The 18063-nt window shown below is 44.0% G+C and overlaps 1 protein-coding gene across 1 annotated transcript; it reads left to right on the plus strand.

Moving 5' to 3' along the window:
* The first annotated feature begins 15254 nt into the window (after nucleotides 1–15254).
* On the plus strand, nucleotides 15255–17493 carry LOC107501251 (cytochrome c oxidase subunit 6A1, mitochondrial). Its single transcript, XM_016127211.2, has 3 exons — nucleotides 15255–15407; nucleotides 15543–15685; nucleotides 17216–17493. The coding sequence occupies exons 1-3, from the start codon at nucleotides 15299–15301 to the stop codon at nucleotides 17297–17299; spliced, it is 336 nt and encodes a 111-aa protein (XP_015982697.1). The 5' UTR covers nucleotides 15255–15298; the 3' UTR covers nucleotides 17300–17493.
* Nucleotides 17494–18063: the final 570 nt, after the last annotated feature.

Raw genomic sequence — 18063 nt, forward strand, 5'->3', positions numbered from 1 at the left:
TAGGATTGTAATCTAAAAGGGAGGAATTTTACTCTTTGTAAAGCATCCTGCAATAACCTTAACTTTAAAACAGTAAAATAAAATATTATAAAATACATACATACGAAAAAAAAAAAAATCCCAAGACACCAATGGGCTGCAAGCAGGTGAGGTCTCCTGGATACTTGTGGCCTCTCTCGGTCCTTTCCTCTAGCAGAGCAGGGCTGCCTCCTTATTCACCTGTGTATACTCAGGCTCGGGACCTGATTCTGAGGAAATGTTGATACTTGGGAAATGTTTACTTCATTAAATAAATGAATGAGCTAAACGGTTCTCTCCGGACCCTTTTCTCCATCTATAAAATAAGAAATTGATGAAATACTAAAGCGAACTTCTCCCAATAAGCTAAGAAGTCACCTCCTTTAGAAAGCCTTCCTAGATCCCCTCCTGCTTCCAGACTGGATCAGGAGATTCTTCTGGGCTCTCACAGAGCCAAGTTGTATTCCCATCCCTGCTGCAATCATACTATATAGTGTTTATCTGATTCTGTGTGTCCTTTGCATGAATATTCAAATCCTCTGCAGCAGGGCCCATGTCTGTTTTGCTCATCTCTGTACTACCAGTAACTAATGAATGAATGCATTTATTAGTGCCGGTCTGAGGTTCAAAACTGAATTATGCTGGTGTTGGCTGAAGCTGGGTGAGGGTTTGAAGCAGCAGAAATGGGCCAGGGGACAGAACCAGGAAATTCTTGTGCATCAGAGATGAGTTAAAAGGCTCGACTTCTAGAGCATGGAGAAAACAATCCTGCTGTGACCTCTGCAGGAAATTCAAGCCTCCTCCTGCACAGGGCAGGGGAGCCCAGAGGAGAACAGCCAGACTCTGCAGGGCATATGGTTTCTTGGTGGTGGGGGGGGGGCGGGGGGAGCAGCATGGGGAGCCAGCAATCTGTCTGCATCTGTTTGAGGCTGGAGATGGGGTGGGATGCGTGGGGCACATGAATGTGATCAGGTCCCAGTTCTTCTACTTCTTAGCTGTCATTCAGCCTCACTGAGCCTCATTCTCCACATCTGCGAAATGGGTAGGGAGTATAATTATACCCGGTTCTATACATTTATTACGAAGGCAGAGGGACATATGAGGTCAAACTGCCTGCCATTGCGTAGCTGCTCAGAAATATTTTAAACTCCTTGACATCTTTTCCCTTTTCTCTCAAATGTTTTTCGCCCTAATTAGAGCTCCACTGGTGAGTTCCTAATAATAATATTAGCTATTCCTATTGTTTTTTTGGGGGTGCCTGCTGTGTCAGGCACTATCCTATGCGCTTTTCATGTATTATCACATTTAATCTTCACAATCACCTTGTAAGGTAGGTTTGTTGTTATTCTTATTTTCCAGAGAGGAAACAGGTTCAGAGAGATGCAGCGACTTGTCTGAGATCACACCGCCTTTAAGTGGTAAACCTGGGATGTGAAGCATCTGTTAACTTGAATGACCACCCTAATCCCCTGGGGGGCTTGTTCAAAGGCAGACCGCGGGGGAGGGGGCCCACACCTTTGTTTCTGATGCAGCAAGTCTGAGGTGGAGCCTGAGAATTTGCATTTCTAACAAGTTCCCAGGTAATGTTGCTGTGCTGCTGGTTCTGGAGAAAACTTTGAGAACCACTGCCTAATATCCAGATTTTTCCACTGTCATTATCCCAATTAGACATGCTATGTCACGTCCAGCCTATTACAATAGGCTCAATTCAAAGAATTTGAAGTCTAGTATAGTTCATTTAGGACTTGGCACATGTACTTTCATCCATTTTAAAGGTGGGAAAAAAAAAACTGGGAACTATAAATTATCATAAAGAAAGGCAGATTTAGCTCTGGTCTCACCAATACTCTAAGAGATGGCTTTTTGTTGTACATGGTGGCCTAGTAAAAGCTTTCTAGATTAACTACCTCGCCAGATTAAGTAGTCACTGGAGCTGGCTCTCTGGATTAAACCAACACTAGCCTTGCCTACTGCAAAAACACAGAAAGGTGTGATGCCCGTGGCAGCTGGTGGACTCATCTCTAGTATGACGAGCCACTAACTCTCCTCCTGCTGACTTAGCAATGTGACTGCGTGCTTACCAAGAGTTAAGTTCTCCAATCAGTTGCTCTTGTTATTAAATCGTATAATTGTATGTGACAAACTGACGACATAGGAGTGGGAAAGGAAAACGGATGTTCCTATAAACGTAGTCGAATGCTTTGGAAAGACTTTTAAACGATTAGTCGATACATGTCAGCGCCAGGCTTGAACCCTCGCGTCAACGATGGACTTGGGGGTGATAACGATGCGTCAGTGTGGTTCTTCCATTGCAACAAAAGCACCACTCTGGTGAGGGATGTGGAGAATGGGGGAGGCTATGCATGAGTGGAGGTGGGAGGTATACGAGAAATATCTGTGCCTCTTGCTAATATTGCTGTGAAACCAAAACTGCTCTAAAAATAAAGTCAATTAAAAAGAAAGAGAAAGGAAGGAAGAAAGAAAAGAAAGGAAAGAAGGAAGAAAGAAAGAAGAAAGAAATATGGAACAAAGCTCCAGCTTGACCCACGGTGGCCATATAGTCTGAGCCAAAAATAAACTTTTGTCATGAGTCACTGGGGGTGGGCAGAGTTAGTTGGGTTAGGTATGGACAGCTAAAGACTATTGGGTGGGGATGAAGGTGGAATTCTAATAATCGGGACAAGTAGGGCCTTCAGATCTATATCAACTTTTAAGAAGCCCAAACTAGAACTCAGGGGAGTGGCTCGAGCAAGAAAGATGTGAGGGAACGCCAACCAGCTGACTCAGATCGGGCTCAAAGAGAAGGCTTTGGCCCCACATCAAAAGATTGGTGAATGAATATATAGCAATAGGTTTCTAAGTTAAAACAGAATATTTAAAGGTTGTAAGTATTTTTTTTTTTTTATCATTTCCTGCTTCAATGGAGTTTTTCAATAAACTTACCAACTACTCCTCTGATCAGGATAAATAAAAAAGCCCCTACTACAGATTTTTTTTTTCTTTCAAATTGAAAACAGGGAGATGATGGCGCAGTTTTTAATTATTTATTGATTTCTATTTCATCTTTTCTAGCCAATAATATCTTGTATCGGCATAGCACTTTACAATTTATAAGCACTTGCAAGTCTCTTTTCTTTCATTCTCTCAACAACTCTGGGCAGCAGGTATTATTACCCTCTTTCTATGAGTTCAGAAACTGAGGCTCAGAGGAAGGAAATAAAGGTAAAGCTACTGGTAAGGCATTTAACTGGCCAAGAACCTAGTCTTAGTCGATGAAGTGCCTAACTACCCCCAGGGCATTTTGTTGCCTAAAAATCAAAATAAAAGCACAAGCCCTAACTAGTTGAGGAGGGGCTGCATTGGGGCCAGAATTAAGAGGTAAGGAACAGAGACTAAGATGTGACTGTCTGATTCCTCTCTGGATCCTGGTACACAGTAGGCCCTCAGAAAATATTTGGTGCTTGGTTAAAGAGGAATGAATGAACAAATAAATGAATGAAGTGAGAAACTTGGAGCAAGGCCTTTTCTCTCTCTGGACTCAGTTTCCCCAGCTTTGTACTTGAAAGCTAACGTCCTCTTCCTTAGGAAAATGGACAGATATACATTATTTTGTACTCTACTTCCAGATGTTTGTAGACTGCCCACTTGAAGGCCTACTGTAGATTCCTCAGCAGAGTTGAATCAATCTACGGAGCCCTGAGTGATTCCCCAAATTCGAGGATCCGACGTCCGTCCCTTCCAGCTCTGAAGTTAATCGTTGTAAGGCTAATAATGATAAAAATAGAATCCAGAAGTTTTTGGACATTGACTCTGGACCAGGGACTATGCTAAGAGCTTTACCTCACTTAGTCTTATTGCAGCTCTACGATGCAGTCATTATTATCATCTCTATTTTGAAGATGAAGACGCTGAGGCTGAGAGGGACTAATCGATTTGCTCAGGTCACACAGCCAGGAAGTAGGGTCCTTGGTTTCCAATAGAACCCTGTGAATACCAGGGTTTTGACGGTCCCCCACTTTTATTCCAGGAGAGTGTAAATATATGACTTCCATGTGGTTCTTTCAAGGCCAAACTCAAATTGCTGTGTTTGGAGAATGTATTATAATGCTGGCAAACATTCATTCATTCGAGCATTCATTCAACAATCATGTGTGAACACCTCCTCTGTGCCAGGCACAGACCTGCAAATGAGGGCTCATGGTGGTCATGCTCCCTGCCTTCAAGCAGCCTCGTTTATTGCACGGTTCCTCAGATGATGCCTCCTGCACCGGATTCACGGTGCGAAATGTTACAATGCAGATTCTCAGGCTCTACTTCAGATCTCTGAATCAGACTCTCTGAGGTCAGAGCCCCGGAATCTCCCTTTTACAGGCTCCCCACGTGACTTATAGACACTGAAGCATAGAAACCCACGGATGGAGGGTGAGGCGACCTAGACAAACAAACAAGCGATTATTACACAGAGAAAAGTTCTGTACAGATTATGGGGGTTGCCAGGGAAGCCTTCTTGGAAGAGGTGACCTTTAAGATAAGATGAGACCAGAAAGGTGAGGCGAAGTAAGCAGGCCAAGAAGGGGAAGAAACACAGCCAGGACGAAGCCAGTCTCTTCCCTTAGGGATTTCACAGTAGGGGGAGTGAGGGGAGGTTGGGAGGAAGCGGGCGAGCAGCATAGCAGAGCGGTGTGCCCGGGGCGCTGTGGGGATGCGAAGAGGTGCCTGACACGGCCTGAGCAATCAGGGGCGAATCCGGAGTTTTCCTGTACTTTCTTATATGTAAGCTTCTGCTTCATTTCGTCTTGAGTGAAGAGAATGGGTGTGGAAGGGACTCGGGGCTGGCCAGGAGGTGTAGTCTCCCAGGACGTTAGAGGCCTCTTATCAGCCAACTAAGGGTGGGCGGAAGCCACAAACGTCCTCTAATCTGGATGCTGTTTTCACCTCCATTGTCAATGCTAAGCCTTTGTTTGAACTAAGTCCTTCTATCTAGAGTCCTTAGTGCCCGCAGTAAATGGTGACATTTGAATAAGTGGAAGAGAATTCCTTTGTAATGGGACCCACAAAACACCTGCTTCTTAGATCCACCCTATCACAGAGGAAGCAGGAGCTCTTCCCTTTTAGAATAACCCTCATGGCCACCACTGCTGACTCACACTGAGGTGGTAGTAGGAACCCGATTTCAAATCTTTTCGCAGCCACTTTCTGTCCTTGGACTCGTGTTACTCACCCTTCCAATGCCTCAATTTTCTCCTCTGGCAAAAAAGGCTAATGAGGGTAACTACTATGCCCAAAGAGTTGTTTTGAGAATGGAATGAAATGCTTATAAGAGTGCCTGGGACATAGCAGGAACTCAGAAAACGCTGAGTGTTATTCAAGCTCCAGGAAGAACGTAAAGTGTTGAAGATACAACAACAAAAGACAAGTTAAATGTCCCTCATGGAATTTATACTGTAAGGGGAGAGATGAACAATAGAGTAAACTAAAAGGAAACAACACAGATTATGATTCGTGCTATTAAAAAAATATGATACTTGCTATGAAGAAAGAGTCTCCTTTAGAGAGAGTGACTGAGAAAATTGATATTTAAGGGGAGGCGCATCACAGGATAAGCAGGGGGAAGAAGGTTCCACGCAGAGGGCATGGCAGTTGTAAAGGCCCTGGGGTAGAAATGAGGTTGGCTTGCGCAAGAAACAGAAAGCCAGTATAGCTGGAATGTGGTCCTATCCTTACTGTCACCATTTTACAGTTGAAGAAAGGAGGCAAATGACTTGCCCGAGGGCATGCAGGAAGTAATAAAAGCAAGATTTGAACCTTGGCTCAGACTGACCAGGAATTTTATCTAGTGTCTTAATTTCACCATTTAGCAGCAGGGTTCAAGTTCGTTCAATGTTCACACACTCGAGTGGAGACCTAGAGTCTGATTTAAGCCTGAGAATAGCCTCCTCCCCTCCACCGCAGTCACTTGTGCCACCTTCAACAGGGATAATATATAATGTCAGGATCAAAGCTATGTGCGTAACTGAGGGATGGGGGCTAGAAAGTAAGGAGAGAAACTGACCATTCGAGGTCAGGCTCACAAGCTGGCCAGGCTGCCTTTTGTTCCTCCCTTAAAAAGTCTAAATGAAAACAAGGTTGCAGGTGTCATTTAAATCAGCACTAGTTTTAAAGGGCGGGCCCATGGAGGACTTTGACCTTCTGATTTATTTCTGTCTGAAGTTTTTACAACAAGCATATTTTCTTTTGGCATCAGAACGACAACAGCAAGATAACAATAAAAATCTTTCAAGTAAAAAAATACATATATATTTTTATAACAATTAGTATTTATCACTGTGCAGCCTTCCAAGAGAAATGCAGACATAGGGGTATGATGATTGCCTGGGTGGGGTTCAGGATATAACCTTGGAGCATATGAAATTTTTGGATAAAAACAGAAGACGTGACACTATATTGCATGGTAGAGTCCAAAAGTTGTGTCAAAACTTTAAAAAGCAGAATCACCTCACTTTAAAAATATTGATTAAGTACCTGGTTTGTGTCAGGCACTGTGTTTACCATTGCGATATAGGAGTAAGCAAGACACCCAAGGTCCCTGTTCTCACGGAGCTCCCAGGCTGCTTAAAAGTTGATGAAATGGGGAGTGGGAAGGGTACTCCTCGCAGAGGGAACGGCATGAGCAAAGGCCCTGTGGTCTGAAGGGGCTTGGCATATTTCAGAAAGAGAAAAAAGCCTATCTGAAAGGATGAATGAGGTGTCCTTAGTAAAAATGGTGGGGATAGGCAGTGATTGCATCCTTTAGGACCTTGGAGGTCAGAGCAGGGAGTCTGGGTTTTATCCAAAGGGTTGCGAAGAGGAGTGGCACTGTCAGATTTGAATTTTAGAAAGATCACTCTGGCTGCTGTGTGGAGAATAGACTGGAGAGGGTGAAGCTGTAAAGAGAGAGACCAGCCCAGAGGCTACTGCAATCATCCAGGAGAGAGAGAACAGTGGCCATGACTTAGCAAAGATGGAGAAGATTAGAGAAACATTTCTTTTTTTTTTTTTTTTAGGTGAGGCAAACCTTGGTTGACCTGCTTGGCTTCTGAGATCAGATGGGATTGGGCTTGTTTAGGGTAGTGTGGCCATAGACTAGAGAGACATTTCTAAGGTAAAATCCACTTGATGGTTGACTGACTGTGAGAACGAAAGAGGAGACAATGAGAAAGACTTGCTTTTAGTTTGTTAGCTTGGAGACCTGGTGGATGGTGGCATCATTATATAGCCACCTACCCGATGACAAGAGATGCTGAAATCAACAATCGAGTAGGACAGCCAGGCATGGAGACAACCATCCATCACGCACAGTACAATGAAACGTGCTAAAATAGAGATGTTAGCAGGGCTTCGGGAGGGCAGAGAGGGAGGTGGGGAAGTTTCTGTCTGGGGAGTCTCAAGGGGTAAAGAGATTGCAATAGATGGAGCAGTTGGAGAGAAGCTGGAGACAAGGAGCTTGGCAAAGACCTATGTGGTTGACCCATAAAGTGGGCGGAGGTGCCTCTGGGAGGCCCTACACGCCAATCTAAGTCGGTGAGGAGAACTTGGTCCTTGCTATATTTTAGAAAATCAGTGGTTAGTATGTGAGAGGCAGTAAAAGAGGCTCTCGTCTCTTCACCGAATATCTCTAGAAAAACAATCAGAAAGCACTAGTACGGTATTCTTCTTTGGAGTGAAACTGGGTGGTTAGAGGACAGGAAAGGTAAGGCTTTCTCTTCTTTTTTGGGGGGTGGGGGTAAATGTAAACCACATGGATGCATTACCTAGTCAATACTTAAATAATTATTAAGAAAAAAACACGTACTGATCGAAAGCAAAGACTTTGGGATCATTCAAGGTGCATTTGAATCTTCTTGGCTCTGTCAAGCTCGTCTCTAACGGTGTCAATTTTGCTTCTCTGAGGCTCAGCTTCCTCATCGGTAAAACGGGATAACTTTATGGGTTGTTGGAAGGTTTAAATGAGACACGTCAAGTGCCAGCACTGCAGTAAGGATAAGCTAAATAGATGCTATTGGTATTAATAATTAATAGTGGTCAGTTAGACGGGCGCATAGCCCCTCCAAGGAGATCTCAGCTTGACACACAGGGGTTGGGTCAAGGGAAAGGATTTGAAATCAGACATAGTTGAGGTCTGTCTCTCTAAGTGCACACTGCCTCTCTAAGCCATAATATCCTTGCTCTGCAAAATGGGAACGCTAACACGCCTCCCAAAATCAAAGAGCTTCCGGGTGGGGGCAGTTAGTCAACTGACAAGTGTAGCGCCCTGTGAGTTATGTTATGAAGACAAATATTTTCAGGATGGCCTTTCTTTCTTTATCAGTCTCCCAGGCCCAAGGGGGCTTTCCATTTCTCCTCTCTGCTCTCCACTGGGTGAGGGAGGGTGGAGGTGGGTATTTTCTAGAAAGAGAAATTTTCTCTTCTTGTTCCAATCCGAGGAAGATGCAGAAGAGGTCTCAGAGGCTAGGCCTTAAGAAGGAGTCCTTGAAGTTCAGCTTGGCTCCTTCTATGCCTCTCGTAGGTTCCACCTCCCTTCCTCTCTCAAGGATCCTGAGACCAGACAGCCACGTTGAAGGTCGCAGGCACGGCTAATCTCGCTAATCTCGGACTAGACTCTTGGGCGGCGCCCGCATATGCGGAGCCTGCCACCCACAGGGAGAGAGCGGTACTGCAGGCGCGGGTGCCAGAGAAGCCCCTATCAAGTCACCTTTCTGTCAATGTTTACTCAGCGCCTTTTCTGCGCCAGGAGGAAGGGGTCCCTCCCTGCCCTAATGAGGCTTATAGTCTAATAGGATGAATACTAGCAACGGAAGTGCTGGTAGCAATCTGCTTTTTGGTGAAAGCCTTTGTTCTTTTACACAAGTAATATATATTCACTGTAGAAATTTAAAAAATTAAAACAATTTCTATTAACATGTGCATATAGCCTTTCCTATGAATTTTACGAAAATGGAAACATGCATCGCATAATATTTTGTAGTCTGCTTTGTTGTGTTTAACAGCTTTCTTGAGATACATTTCTCATCCTATACAACAGCTTTGTTTTTAACTTAATGTAACAGTAGATGACAGATAATAATATGATATGAATTGCTGCTATTTGTTGAGCAAGCTGCTAAGTGTTTTTATACACATCATCATATTCAATCTTTTTAACAACCTTATTACGTATGATTTCCCCATTGTCTGTCAGTGGAGCAAATGTATAATGGCCATTGCAAGGAGAAGGTATCTTCATACCAAAGAACAATACGATTTCATAGAATATAACAAGAATTTATTATACTGTAATTTACTTACATGGATTTAGGACTGGAACAGACAGACAACGCAGCAATTCTGTGCAAATTATTCTCTGCTACCAGACCCCTGTTAAAGTAGTTTTTAAAGAGTGTAATTTAGGTACTAATGATTGACAAGACAAAGGACAAAGAATGCAATATGTACCAGGGGCCTTACCTTCTGGTGTTCTTGTGATGAATGATGGTTTATAATCGATACCATCACCAGTTTGATACTTATCTCGATTGCCATCCATTCTGGTCATTACCAACAAAAATATTTATGACTACATTTTATGGAACACAGATAATCATCAACTAGAAGGCTTTGATATGTTTGCTAAGGACAGTGAGGTTTGTCAGAGGTCACAGCATGAAAACTTAAAGATGGAAGAAATCTGGGAACACAGAGATGGAGTTAGTTTTGTTCACATCTATATCTATACACCCATTCAGCAGATGAAGAAACTGAGGCACAGAAAGGTAAGTAATTCGTTCAGCAAAAGTAGCAGAGCTAGGATTTAATCCAGCCTTGTCTGAGAACCTGAGTTCTCAGCCATTTTGTCATGCCTGCTCTGTGCCAGGATGCATGGGAATTCAGAGGAATCCGAAAAACGAAGTTGGCAGAGGGAATCTCCTGGAGCTCAGAGTAGAAATTTTAAAAATGCGATAGGCGTCATACAAGGTACAGTGAGCTTCAATATCACTGGGGACTCAGATGCCAGGGGGCACGGTGTAACCAGAAAAGGCTGCCTGTAGGAGGTGACGACTGAGTGGTCTGTGTGCAGGCCAAGATGGGCAGCGGGTGGGAAGGGCATATCCATCCAAGAGGGGCCAGTCGGAGCAAAGTCTCAGGTGCAGACGAGTGTATGAGCATGAACAGGGAAATATAATTGAGCACCGAGTTTTGTGGGGTTAAAAAGATACAGATAATGCCTGGGGTCTGCCCTCAAAAAACTGACAATCTAGCTAGGTGGAAAGTTTGGGATGGGGACTGTAGAAGTAAGTAATACCTACACTTCACTATGTAGTTGTCACATGCCAGGTTTAAGCTCAACATCCGTGGCAGATTGGCAGTTATGAGTCCCATTTATAAATGAAGAAAGGAAGCCTCAGAGAATGGCTTGGTCTAGGTTCTCCAGGTATGGAGGGCTAGGGCCAAGAGACTCAACCCAGAAGGCTTAGCATCCAAATCTAGTTCTCTAACCTGCACAGCTACACTATTCTGCCTACCTGAATGCAATGGACTCACACCCAGCCCCCTATTCAAGCCTCTCGGGGCATATTTCTGAATTCCAAAGCCGATCACCATTCTCTTTGCTTAAAACCAAGGCTTCTCAGACACTGCGGATAAAATGGTAGCCCAGCATGGCCCGTGGGGCCCTTTAAGTTCTCGCTCCCCTCTTCCCCTCTCACCTCCAGGTTTAAGGTTCTATTTGGAATTCTGGATACAGTACCCATATCTTTTCTCTGTGGCGATGTCTGACTGGAAACCTCTTCTCCTCTCCCTCCTAACACAAACTTGTCCCTGACTCACTCATATTTAATTGGGGTAGGGGACCATGACTTAGATATCACCTCTGATAGGAGCCTTCCCTGACTGCCCCTCCGAATTCCAGTCAAATGTCCCTCTTCTTTGCTTCCATAAGCCTTGTACCTCCTCCCTTGATCATGGCAATAATAATCATTAACCATTACTGAGCACTCGCTTTGTGCCAGGCACTCTGCTAAGATCCCCTGAAATATCAAAGCAGTATTACATAGTGGTTAAATGTGAAAGCTATGAGGCCAGACTTCCTGGATTTGAATCCTGGCTCCATCACTGAAAGGGCTGTGAAACTTAGGCAAATGATGTAACCTCTCTTTGTGCTTCACTTTCGCCATCTATGAAATGGGGATAAGAATAGCATCTATCTCATAGTGTTGTAATAACCAAATTAATACATGAGTAGGGCCCAGTACATACTAAGTGCTTAATAAATATTAGCTAATATCTATTATCCTGTTAAATCCTTGTAATAACTTCAATTCACAGGTGAGATTCTATGAGGTAAGTTGACTTGCCCATGATTATGTAGCTAAGTAGCAGACCTGGGACTTGAACTAGATGCCAAGGTCCATGCTGTACTGCCCCCTGTTGTAGAACCCATCACACTGGTTGTAATAGCTGTTTACTTGTTGGTCTCTCCCTCTAGGCTGAGTGTTCCATAAAGGTCACTGTTGTCTTGTTGCCCCAGCCCAATGACACATTTGGGACCCTAATTAAATGAATTAATGATGCTCACCGGCTCAAACAAATAATTCAGAGAGTTGTGGTGGTCACAACACCCTGGCTTCCCCTGTAGCCTGCATGGAAAAATACATCCAAGGACTAGGCTCTTGGGGGACAAATATTTACTGCTTCAGGAATTGGAGGTGCTCTTAGTTGGGATAAACTACAGTCTAAGTAGCAGGCAGGATGCCTTAGATAAGCTTTTCCCTAAGCGAGCCCTGTCCTTGGCTAGACAGCCTCCCCCAGTCTCTCTCCAATGCCTCCCCCATCGGCAGCTGTCCCAAGTATTGAGGTGCCCACCCTCTAGCTCCCTGTTTCAAGGAAACAGAGCGTAAGAGAGAGCCTTAGTGGCTTTAGCACAAATGTAAATATAACCAGCTGCCAGAGATGACATCAAATCCAGAGCTGGCTGGCCATGGCCTTGGGGCAGCTCCTCGATCAGAAGAAAGGCCCGATACCCTGGAAGTCAGTATGGGAGGGGCAGCGCAAGCTGAGAACTGCCAACTCGGTATCCTGAAGATACGTTTGATGGTTCCGTCCATTCTCAAGGACCCTATGATTTGAAATATTTTTCTTTCATACCCGGTGAAGTCAGAAATTAAATTGTTGTTCCTTTTCTTGCCAATCCTTATTCAGAGCATTTGGTCGGCATAAGCTAGATGGGGTGACCTCTTGGAGTTGGTATAGTGTTCTGTCTAAAGCAAAGTCTGTGTGGCTTTGAAGTTCAAAGAATTAGCTTGAGTCCAAGAATGCCTAGGTCCACCACTTGCCTAAAGCTTTGTGACCTTAGGCACTTTCCTGCACATCTCAGAGTCTCAATTTCCTCACTTGAAAATTGGGGAGAATAGTATTAGCTCACAAGATTTTGGTTGGGATTAATGTATTTTCAGTGAGTGTCTATCATGTGCCAGGTGCTCAGATCGCACCAGTGAACAAAACATAGTCCCTGCCCCATGGTGTTTGGTGAAGGAAGGCAGACAATAAACCGATAAATATTTAATATAGAAGGTGGTAGTAGGTGCTATGAAGATAGATAAGGCACAGTAAAGAAGATAAAGTGTCAGAAAGGGAAGGAGTTATTTTACTTCAGGGCAGTCTGGGAAGGCCCTTCTGATAAGATGACTTCTGAGCAGACCCCTGATTGAATCGAGGAAGCAGTGCATTATTGGACTATCTGCAGGAAAACTCTTCCAGACAGAGAAATGAGCATGTGCAAAGATCCTGAGGCAGGGGTGTGCCTGGAATGTTTAAGGAAAGGCAAGAAAGCCAAGGTAGCTGGAGTGACAGGGAAGGTAAAAGAGATGATGTCCAAGAGGTGGCCGGGGAAAAGGTGTGTAGGACCCAGTAGCCCGCTGCAAGGACTTTGGCATTTACTCTGAGGGAGGTAGGAGCCATTGGAAGATTTTGAGCAGAGGAGGAAGATGATTTGACAGGTTTTAAAAAATCCCTCTGGCTGCCTTGTAGAAAATAGACTGTAAGGAAACAGGGTAGCATGGAGACCAGTTAGGAGGCTCTTTGCAATTGTCCAGATGAGAGAGAGATAACACCTTTGATTAAATAAAAAGTGGTTAGATTTTGGATATGCCTGAAGGAAGAACTGGCAAGATCAGTTGATGGATTGGTTATAAAATGTGTGTGAGAGAGAGAGAGAGAGAGCGAGAGAGTGCAAAAGAGAGAGATGACTGAAATGTTTAACTTGAGTAATGGAGTGGCCATTTACTGAAGTGGGGAAGACAATTTATGTAAAGTACTTAGCACAGATTTGGGCACAAAATAAGTGTTCAGTAAGTATTAATTATTCCTTGTATTGATGACTTTGGTTTCCTGGGTTTTCTAAACTCAGTTACCCAAGGCTTTGCAAATGTTGAGCATACCTTGCAATAACACCATAGACATCATGCCTGAGCATGCATTGTGTGCCAAGTACATGATAGAATCTTTGCTAAGCAGTACTGCCCTGCATGATGTTAAAAAACCCTATGAGAAAATGAACATTTCTTGAATTTTTAACATATTCCAGACATTGAGCATTTTTCATTTAATCCTGTCTCCAGCACTAGAACGTAAGCTGCATGAGAGAGATCTTATAACTCTTGCGTACTACTGCACAAGCCTGGCACATAGTAGACACATTAGTTAATATTCTTTAAACAAATCTTTATTATAGATGGAGGTTGAATAAACTTTCCAAAGTAGAGCTAGGTTTTAAAAAATATTTGTTGAGAATAAATATTTGTTGGACAAAAATGCAGGTCACAAAGAGGCCAAATATATAGCGACAGAGGAAGATTTGACTTTGGGTGGTGAACTCACAATGCAATATACAGATGATGTATCATTAAATTGTACACTTGAAACATATAATTTTAGTAACTAATGTCGCCCCAGTAAACTTACTCTAAAAAAAAATTCATGTTATATTCTCATTTTAGAGAAGAAGAAATGGCTGGTGGCGGACCACAGATCTGAAGCTAGCATTTTCTGATCCTTGAACTGGACCCTTTCTGTGGGGCCTCATACACCCTCTGGCTGTGTTTGAATATGCCTAGGGATTTGATGACCTTAATTATACCACAACGTTAAAACCCAAGCTACTCAGAGAGCTAGATCAGATTGTGAAGCTCTAGTAATATAATCCTAAATTTTTGTCTTCATAGAACTGCATGACCTTAAAGTATTCATTTTATCTAACTTTCCCAAGGTCACACAGGCTGTAAGGAGAGGAAACAAGATGTGAGCCCAGTCTTCCCACACCAGTGTCTCTGTTTATTCTCTTCTCAGGGATTCTTGGCTTGAGGCACAAGGACTCTTAGCTCTCAGGTCTCAGGAAATACTTTATGGTACCTCCATCCCCCAACATTGTCTACTAAACTTGTGTGCTGAGAAGCAGGTACATTTTGGGGGAGGAAAGAGTTAATAGTTTTTATTATATTCTTAAAGGGACCTATGATTAAAAAGTTTACTTTTATCTTGTGTATCTATTTTTTTTAAAGTTTTTAGATGAGTAGAAGGAAGAAATGAGGGGTGTGTATGTGTGTGTGTGTGTGTGTGTGTGTGTGTGTGTGTGTAGCGGGGGGAAGAACATTGAGCCAAAATATAGTAGATGCCGATTTTTGTTTCTCATCATTCATTCATTCATTCATTCATTCAGAAAATCTGTGTGGAGCATCTGCTATGTGCCAGGCATCATTCCAGAGTCTGGGGATGCTGCAGTGGGGGCACTCTTGGCGTCAGAGTTTATAGTCTATTAGGAGAGACAGACAAAATAATGTTGATGACGACGATTATTATGCCAGGTGCTATGAAAAACTAACGCGAGGTCAGGGGGTGGGGAGGCGGGGGAGTGGCATTTTAGACAGGGTGGTTTGTGTTCCGAACCTCCCCTTGCTGTCCACGGACTCCAACGAAGGGAGCGATTCCCAATGTCAGGGTTCACTCCACAGGACTTTCTTTTGCGCTGAGCCTCACCGGAGTGGAAACGACAGGAAGAGGGGCGTGCACAAGGGAGGTGCAGAGCGCATGCTCCCTCCAGCTCCGCGGCTGCGAGCTTTTTGACAAGGACAAGGTCGGTCCGGAGGAGAGTGCGCAGGCTCCTTGGGTTGAAAGGCGCCGCCCAATAGGAACTTCCTTTGAGGTTGTGGTCCCGCCCCCATAGCCCATCTTCCTGCTTTCGCTTCCGGCGCTGCGGGGGTCCTGGTAAAAAATGGCGGCGGCGGCAGCAGCGGGGTCCCGGGCTTCTGGGCTGCTAGGTCGGTTCCGGCCACGGCTGGCGCGGCCCATGTCGAGTGGCGCCCACGGCGAAGAGGGCTCAGGTACTGGGGCTGCGGTTGGCGGGGCGGGCCTCTGCCCGACTCCAGAGAGGCGACGCGGGACTGTGACCTTGGCTTGAGGTTTTAGGGGAGGGGGTTAAGACCCCGCCAGGTCTGAGCCGTCCTACCCCTCCTTAGCTCGCATGTGGAAGGCCCTGACCTACTTCGTCGCGCTCCCCGGGGTGGCAGTGAGCATGCTGAACGTCTTCCTGAAGTCGCGCCACGGGGAGCACGAGAGACCCGAGTTCATCGCCTACCCCCATCTCCGCATCAGGTCCAAGGTACGCCCTTGCAGTCTCTTGGAGTGTCCGTTATCCTTTCATTCCAAATGCCCTTGTCCAGGTTCTTCGTTCTCTAAAAGCGTGGATGCCAGGCGTATACATTTTTTCATTTAACATCACCAGTTTTTATTTTCTCCGGCTTTACGGAAGGGAAACCGAGACTGGGGGCGGGGCGGGGAAGGTCACGTCTCCGTTTCAAAAATATATAGTAAGTGCCCTTTAGTTTTCCTTTTTTCTGATTCATCGCTCCTTTTGTCTGATCCTGAAACAGTTGTCGATTGTATAAAACTTGGAGGTTTGGGAAACTTTTAGATTGACAAAGTCAGAAGGTGATAAACCTTTATGGGACCTGGGCATCCGTCAGGTATTAGCTGCATAACGAAGAAACTGGCAGCTTCTATTCCTCACCTCAGTGCTAGTTATATTCTCAACTATTTCCTCTTTTGGCTGTTGGTGTAGATATACTGTAATCATGTTTTCAATTGTTTGCTTCGAATATTCTTAAAAAGAGCCTCTTGTGTTTCTTCAATAATTGTTACATCAGTTAGCCCAGGTTGGAGTGGCCTCATAGACACTTAAGCTAGATTTTCAGATTCAGAAAGAATTTTTGAGTTTTTGAGCCTCACTCCCACCCTCGTATGGTAGAATACAGCAAGGCTTTTCAACCTCAGTACTATTGCTATTTGGGGCATGGATAATTGTAGGGGGTGGGATTGGGGGAAGGCTGTTTTGTAAGTTGTAGACTGTTTAGCAGCATCCTTGACCTCTACTCACTAGATGCCAGTAGTACTCCATTCCCCCCCAGATGTCTCTAGATACTGCCTGCCCAGTGTCCCTGAAGTGGCAAAATTATTCTGGGTTGGAAATCACTGCCCTAGAGCAATGCTTTACAAAGGTAGCATGTAGAGCAATTGAGAGTAGGTTGCGATTTGAATCCAGAAATTTGTTCCAGGTCTGGAATGGAGCCCAGGAATCTGCATTTAAATGAGCATCTTTGCCCCCATACCCAGCTCTGCCAATCTGATCCTGGTAATTTGAGGATTACATTTTCATAAACACAACACTGATATACTGGGCAAGGCATATGAGTAATGGAACTGTAGCTTTCTTTTCCCTTTGTCTGTTTTAAGGGCTCTCCTGGAAGTTTTAAGATCTTAAATTATGGGAGGGCCAAAATATGCCAGTAGTTACAGGACTAATTTCCATTTTATTTTTATGTATTATCTGTCAGCCTATTTTTGTTTTTAAGGTTTTTTATTATTTATTTTATTATGGTGACATTAGTTAACAAAATCCAGTAAGTTTCAGGTATACAATTTAGCAGTAAGGCGTGTGTTTGTGTGTTCACCATCCATAGTTAGGTTTCTTTCTTTCTGTCACCACATATTTGACCCCTTTTACCCCATCCCCGCACTGGTAACCACTAGCCTATTGTCCATGTCCACAAACCTACCTATTTCAAGCAGTTCATGGCAGTGCTGTTTCTGAACTGTTTTCTGGAATATCCTAATTCACATTTTCACTCCACAGCGCTTTCCTTGGGGAGATGGTGACCACACTTTATTCCATAATTCTCAAGTGAATCCACTTCCGACTGGCTATGAAGATGAATGAAGAGAACCTGGACCACTCACTACCCAGTGGGGACCACAGCACTGGTTTGGACCATTACTCTGCACACGGACCAGAAAAGTGTATGGGACCTTAAGCTGACCTTTTCCTGTATCAAATGATGACCAGTATACTTATCTTCCATTCTTTTGCTTATGGCAAGAGATGCTTAAATAAATAACATAGATTGGTCATGAGCTGAGAGTTGCATTCTTTGGTGTTTTTCTCTCAGAAATTAGCATTAATATCATTTCTGCTGTTCTCAGGTCCAATTTCAGGCCTTTGAATAAGTGTTTATAACAGGTCTATCCTTGGTTTCTTATGCCTGGCATGTGTAAAGCAAAGAGATAGAGCTAGTTAAGTATCAAGATTGGGTTCTGACAAACTTTGAATGGCAGAGACATTGACCAGCAGAATGGCCGCAGTTTACACTTGAAAGAGGTGTCTGTGATTCTCTAGAGGAAGTGCTGCTTCTGTGTCCTAGCTTTCTCCTATCCCACCACCAGCATTTGTTATAGTCAGATAATTTTCTCTGAAGGTGGGTGTCAAGTTCTTACCTTGGGATCATTTCTCAGTATACTGAAGGATGGGTCAGAAACCCTTGGAGAAATAAAGGCAGTATCTTTGAAGTAACTGAAATAGTTGGAGGATGAAGTCAAAATAGCATAAGGAACAATCAGAAAAATTTTCAGTAGCAGTTACAATACAAAAACATGGTTGGCTTGGACCTGGTTTAATTCTCAAGGCTCAACCAGACAGTTTTGTGG

This window comes from Rousettus aegyptiacus, unplaced genomic scaffold, assembly GCF_014176215.1.
Source record: "Rousettus aegyptiacus isolate mRouAeg1 unplaced genomic scaffold, mRouAeg1.p scaffold_m13_p_5, whole genome shotgun sequence".
NCBI lineage: Eukaryota > Metazoa > Chordata > Mammalia > Chiroptera > Pteropodidae > Rousettus > Rousettus aegyptiacus.